Raw genomic sequence first — 6307 nt, 5'->3', positions numbered from 1 at the left:
ACTTCATGATTCATCTTAATAATAACACTGGTGTTCTCTTTTGAATTCAAATGTCTACCACAGCAGCACTACCAATGGACTTTCAATTTCAAATCATGATATCTATTATTTGAAGTATGATGCTTTAAATTTACTCTTACAAAAAAATGAAACATCACAAGAACTCGGAAGAATTTTTATGCACATTGGTTTATCGTTTACTCACAAAAATCAAAATGGTTTTGTAACTTCCTGGGAATCATTGCAGGAAGCTGCATATAATTGTAATGATTGAATGAATCAAGGAGACAAAGCATCGGCAAATTGCAGGTGACACATTGTAGCAGGATATCTATCATGTCAAATGATTATGTGAAAGTTCAAAGGACACCACTTATGGAGCTCTTAACATGCCCCCTTTGCTCCAACCTTTATAGGGAAGCAACTACTGTATGTGTCTGCCTTCACTCATGTAAGTTTTGACCAAAGTTTGCTTTTTCCAATGGCTCCAATGCTCTCACTATTTGGTATCTGAAATTAATCCTTTAGAAAATTTGTTTACATCCTTCCAGCTTTGGGGCTTTAAAAGCCTTACCACTTGTGAAGAAAATTCAGTTCTATGCATGGTCTTGGGCTTCAGCAATCCTCCAAAACTTAGCTCAACCATTTAAAGCAGAAGAACCTTGAGTTTAGTATACATGAATCAAATGAATCAAAGATGTTTGCTGAGTTAGTATCCAGAAACTACTTTACAAACTCTTGTCAAAACAACTGGAAAATACTCTTCTTTTAGATTTTCGGTTTCTTTTTCCTCCACTAATTTGGAATATATCTAAAAACACCCAGTACTTGCAAATGTGGTTCCTAGAAATCTCCTTTTCCATCCCTTCTTAAGATGGCTTCTATTTCAGAGGTGTCTGTTCGTCTGAGGACAACTATATTCCTACTTTAAAACTGCTCATTGAACAGTACGCATCTATATTGGATATGAATGGACTGAATATTTAACTATTGGACTATGCTGTTTAAGCTTAAGGTTGAGAAATTCAAATGAAAAAGGTATATGGCGAAAAAGGTGCGCTAATGAAACTCTTGTCAAATTTCCAGAAAATGAAGGATACTCATAATGTGGTGGTAGAGTTTCTTCTTTTTTTTTCTTTGGCCAAAATGTGCTGTTAGAGTTGATATTTCTAATTCCGTTACATTGAATTAAACTTTGTCCTGCAGTTTGCAGACAATGTATCTATCAAAAACTTGAGGAGGACAACAGAAACCATTGTCCAGTGTGCAATGCCTATCTTGGTTCCTTTCCCGAGGAGCTGTTAAGGTAAATTCAAGTCTCTTATTTTATTTCTTTGCAGCTCGTTTGTTATATATTAGCTAAGCAACATTACATTAGATATACATACATAAGAGCATTTCTTTTTCCTTTTTCGGTACATGGTTCCAGATTATCATTTTACAGTCCTCTTACTAAGCTTGAACAAAACATGGTGTTGTCCTATGTTACTTATGTTGAATTGATTACATTTGTCCTGTCTTTATTGTTTTCATCTTCCTGTTTTGTTATGCTAGGGTCCTTGTCCCTTGATATTACTGGCATCCATGTTCTTTTACAGAAATGACCATAACTTGCGGGAACTTGTAATGCAAATTTTCCCCCTCGGAAAATCAAGTGGAGAGGAGAGATCAGAAGCTTCTTCTGTTAAAATTAAAAATGCAGAAACTGCTGCACCTACTTTAACTGAAGCAAAAATACAGCGTCAAGATTTCAGCATGTCAAGAGAAGCCAAGAGAATTCATGATGACCGAGATGTTACTAGAAATAATCTTCATTTGAACGAAACACCAAATGGAAGGTCAAATCATTCTGTAAATGTCATCAAGAAGCAGGTATCATTCTTCTAAGACATATTGTCTCTTGACACTAAAACAGTTTTTATGCATCTCACAGTATTTTGTGTTCCATGAGTATTCTTTTCTTTTTATCAGAATCAATTAACAGAGATGGAAATGCCTCAAATTGCTTATGTTTCATCTGAACCTATTGCTCATGCATTTTCTCTAAAAAAATCAAAGAAAGGAGGTCCATGCTGGGAATATCTGGCAGGTCATGAAGAAGGTGAAACTTACAAGTCTATCTTGAATGAAACCAAGGGTCATGCACAAGTGAAGAGGAGAAGAAGGACAAAGAGAAAGCCTTGCAAGTTTCTGACTGGCCAAAGAGAGGATGGTTCAAAGATTAGGACTGAGAAAGAGATGCCAAAACCTGGTGCTAGTGATCTTGGAAGGTCCATTAATTCAGGGAAACAATTTGGTGGAACTTTATCTTTGAAGGAGCTTCCTGGTTATTCTTCACGCCCTGTCTGGTTTTGTCTGCTTGCATGTCAAGAAAAGTAAGGAAACAATTGATGACTAAGTCTTATCATAGTTTTTCTGGCTCAGAGTTAAAAGTTTTCTTCTACTCCTTTCAGGAAAGGCATGGCATTGCCTCAGATACCAAAACCCTTTATTAGTACCAGGTAAGTACAGTGTATTTGCAGGAACACAGTAAATGAGGAATATTACATACAAAAAAAAACATTCTTGTTTAAAAGGTCTTTGGTCTTGTCATAGGAAATGGGTTTTAAAATGTCCAGTCAGACTTCTTGTATGAGATGCTAGGGTGACTAATGAAGAAGATTTACTTGCCTTGCAAATGTAAATCTCAATGAATAGTGGTAACTCCGGAAGGCTTAGTGGAAATAAAGAAGGCAGTTATCATAAGCATGGTTCAATATCAAATGAAGGCTGTTAATGATGACTAACAATAAAATTGCGACTGTACTGGTAGAACTCTGTTGCATTATTTCATGGCTTGCTTAGCCAAAACTTATCCAAAATTGTAGTTCCTGTCTACTTACATTTGATGTTAATGGGGATTGCAGATTGCCTATTAATTTTTCAATTACTGTTGATTCATACTTTTTGTGATTTTTAATGTGGGATCAGAATTTCTGCAATTATTTCAGGAATGGAGACTTAGCAGTATCCTTTGTGAACAAGTACCTCGCTCGGAAGCTAAACCTCAAACACGAATCTGAGGTATTGTTGTATTCCCGCGCTGATTACATTCAAAAATTGCGATTTTTCATACTGTCACTCAAAAGGTCAGTCATCGTAACACTAATCCTGTATAAGAGTAGGCTGGAGATTTAGGATTGTGGAGTGATACCAACTCTGATAGAAGCTCCTAAAATGATTGCAATAAGACAATTTCAGCAGCAGGACAGTCCAAGATATGTCACTACGATCATAATTTTGTAGTTGGATTGAGATTACTCAGTTCAACATCCACGAACTCGAAGCAAAGAATAGGTTTTATAGTTGTCCTTTTTAGTCACCGATCAGTCCTAGTTATGGTGCAGATTTACAGGTATAATAATAGCTGGTTAGATAGACTATTGATTTGATTGTCAAATAGGACAAAAAGGGTTAGTGGTGGGCGCAAAGAGGTGGACACACATTATTTTTCTCCATCAAAATATAATTTAGGTAACATACTTTTATGCAGGTGGAAGTCATGTGTTTAGGTCACTCATTGGTCCCAACCTTAACGCTTAACAACCTGATAGACATATGGGTAGATGCCGCATCGAATATGGGACCAGTGTCGGTTAACTGTAATGCAGACAATGGTAATGGCGGAAACTTTGTGATGGAATTAACATATAGAAGAACCAAGAAGCAGAGAGCTCTGCAGTCAAATTTGGATTTGATGGAACCGTGATATCCTCCACCAGCGGATGCTTTTCTTGTTGCTGATGACCTTTTCAGATGATCCAGTGTGGTAAATTGGTAATTTTCATAAAACAGAAATATCTAAAATGGATGCTGTGAATTGAAAGAAGGATTCCAAGTCCCGACCTTGCTACAGGAGCGTGATATCTCCTTAGTGTACCTAGAATACAACTGTTTCAATCAATCATGTTTGTCGTTTTTGTTCATTATTGGGTGTTGATTTCATTAGTTTTGGCCGACTGATATCAACTCAGGTCATCTTAATAATTGCAAACTCAGTCCTAACGACAAGGAGGTTTGTTGTACAGTCAGTTGTCCACCGTAATTTTCGTTCAGCTCATTTCCTCTACATTTAAATCTGGGCAATAGTTGAGATCAGTCCATTCTTACAATTGATCATGACTATTCATAGTATTCTACTTGTCAGTTTCACTTCTGTGTATGCTTGTCTTCTGGCAACAATTTTGATAAAATATATGAACCATGAGAAATTATTTAATTCCTGCTCTAGCAATATCAAGGATAGAGTAAATCCAGAATTAAAACCTCGACACGAGTAGAAGAAACATGAATATTGCAAGTTTTTTAATTACCGAAAGATGGAGTCTCTATGGACCTGATTCTTATTATTATTATTAATCTTTGTTCAACACCAGAAATGCAAACAGATTTAACATCAATTCGGATACGAGGAAGAAGGAAACTGATTACAATAGCAAAACAGAAACTTGGTTTGCTGCAAAGCTTGGTCATTCATGCAGCAGCTGCTCCCTGCAGCTCCTTCACTTTTGCGATATATTCTGTCATCGCTTCTTCTTTGGTCTTCCCCGTATAACATACATTCAGCATTTCTTAAATTCAGATAAGATTAAGGATACCATGCACATCATTTGTTTTTTTCTTTTTGTCCATTTCTATACCTTCAACTGCTTTCCATGCATCCCATTTAGCCCTGTCTGTGGGGCTGAAAATTCCCGGACGATCTGCAGGGTGAATAGTGATATAGTACACCTATCAGGCAACACTCGGCAGCAGCAACCAAAGCGAGGATGGAATGAGAATTACATACCGGTATTAACGTTCCCTACTGTTGCTTGCTTGTAAAGCCCATATAAAGTCAGTTTATCTGCATCTTTCGTTGTCGGAGGTAAGGCCTTAGCCTTGTCAGCAGACTCTTTAAACTCCTCCTACACCACATATTTTTGTGTAGAAAAAAGCAACCTTGTTAGAAATGGGACTTGACAGCAATGAGAAAGAGAATATAAGTAAAAAGAAAATGAAAAATCAGCCCTGAGGTGGAAGAGAGAGAAAAGTTAATATTACCTGCAATGCCATGTTTCGTTGTGGACTATCTATTGCCTGGAAGGTGTAGAAGACCTTTCTCAAGCCAACATGAAGCTTAGCTGCTATAAATGGCAAAATGGGCCCCGGGTGGCGGGATAAACGAGGAAAATCTTTCTTGTAGAAATGATCATGCAACAGACTAAGAGCGTATAAATGTAGATGAACACGAGAAAGAACATAGCATTCCCTTCTAGTTTTGCCACGTGGAACCGGAAATTTATGGACCACATGTGGATTGACTAGGTCTACTTGCTCCTTGCCTCCTCTTTAATAGTAGTAACAGTTTGTCAAGAATAAATGTCATGGTCCCAATCGAAGGAACATAATCATCCTTCTCCTCTAATTAATCCACCGTGAATTTGTATTCGGGTGAAATATAAAAATTGAAAGTTAAGAAGGTGAAGTAAAACTCTTGGCAACCGAAAGGGTGAAATGAAAACACAGGAGAGTTGGGAATTCCTAGAATTTCATTTGATGAATTGACCAAACACATTCACACTGGGCAAATTAAACAAAAGTATGGCAGAGCGGACAAAATCCAATCCAAATACTGTCGGATGGAGAACCGTATTGGCAATAAGTGGCGTCACATTTTCTGGTCACGAAGCTGCTCCCATCTGGGGGCTCATCGTCGCCCACTTGCTCTCTTTCGTCACATTCAATTTTTTAATTTTCTTTCCCAGACTTCACCGCAATCCCCACGTGGGAGCCCACTTGCATTCAAATGCTTGTCCTTTCAGTACCAGTTGCTACACTCTAGATTATCACCACCTCCATGATTTTTACTACAAGGACATGTGGGTTTTTTTAGGAAATGAAAACATGTATGGGTTAATGATGGGGAATAATAAAACTAAGAGCAACTTTAATGGTGGCAACTGAAACCATTGCCGTCAAATTGTCTCCCACACAGGCAACCTACCATGGAGATTACAGATAATCATTGAAATCATTGGGGTTTTAAATTGTGATTAAACAATTTCAATAAACTACACCAGATTAAAACCTGGGGCATTTGGGACCTGACAGCTGCCCGCCGAATAGTGCGTATCGTGCACGGTCGCGTACTGCATTATGCTTGTCTTTTCTTTTATTTAAAGCCACGAAGCAACCAAGAAAGGGAGACGGCTTTGCTCTAAGAACCCTATGGCCCGGATAGATTCTCCTTGCTTTACTAAAATTTACCGAGTTTAGTCCCAATCGC

The 6307-nt window shown here is 37.8% G+C and overlaps 2 protein-coding genes across 3 annotated transcripts; one reads left to right on the top strand and one right to left on the bottom strand.

Moving 5' to 3' along the window:
* The first annotated feature begins 1620 nt into the window (after positions 1–1620).
* On the top strand, positions 1621–4108 carry LOC110411344 (uncharacterized). Of its 2 annotated transcripts, none has more exons than XM_021421465.1 (5): positions 1621–1872; positions 2059–2375; positions 2454–2501; positions 2991–3063; positions 3533–4108. In XM_021421465.1, the coding sequence occupies exons 1-5, from the start codon at positions 1627–1629 to the stop codon at positions 3746–3748; spliced, it is 900 nt and encodes a 299-aa protein (XP_021277140.1). In that variant the 5' UTR covers positions 1621–1626; the 3' UTR covers positions 3749–4108. The 2 variants fall into 2 exon arrangements, with proteins under 2 accessions (XP_021277140.1, XP_021277139.1); XM_021421464.1 differs by having other exon boundaries at positions 1972–2375.
* A 388-nt stretch (positions 4109–4496) lies between these two features.
* On the bottom strand, positions 4497–5108 carry LOC110411472 (acyl-CoA-binding domain-containing protein 1-like). The gene is made up of 3 exons (XM_089782727.1): positions 5083–5108; positions 4829–4946; positions 4497–4742 (listed from the first exon to the last, which is right to left on the bottom strand). The coding sequence occupies exons 1-3, from the start codon at positions 5092–5094 to the stop codon at positions 4618–4620; spliced, it is 255 nt and encodes an 84-aa protein (XP_089638853.1). The 5' UTR covers positions 5095–5108; the 3' UTR covers positions 4497–4617.
* Positions 5109–6307: the final 1199 nt, after the last annotated feature.

Source organism: Theobroma umbraticum, unplaced genomic scaffold (genome assembly GCF_002168275.2).
Source record: "Theobroma umbraticum cultivar Fairchild unplaced genomic scaffold, ASM216827v3 scaffold_56.0, whole genome shotgun sequence".
NCBI lineage: Eukaryota > Viridiplantae > Streptophyta > Magnoliopsida > Malvales > Malvaceae > Theobroma > Theobroma umbraticum.
This window is presented reverse-complemented; position numbering and strand designations above follow the sequence as displayed.

Excerpts from the sequence above, each read along its gene's own strand:
- LOC110411472 (XM_089782727.1), bottom strand. Across the intron at positions 4,743-4,828 it reads AGTAGGGAACGTTAATACCG|ATCGTCCGGGAATTTTCAGC; the intron begins GTATGTAATTCT and ends TTCACCCTGCAG.
- LOC110411344 (XM_021421464.1), top strand. The coding sequence starts at position 1,627 with ATGCAAATTTTCCCCCTCGGAAAATCAAGTGGAGAGGAGAGATCAGAA. Across the intron at positions 1,873-1,971 it reads TAAATGTCATCAAGAAGCAG|AATCAATTAACAGAGATGGA; the intron begins GTATCATTCTTC and ends TCTTTTTATCAG. Across the intron at positions 3,064-3,532 it reads ACCTCAAACACGAATCTGAG|GTGGAAGTCATGTGTTTAGG; the intron begins GTATTGTTGTAT and ends ACTTTTATGCAG.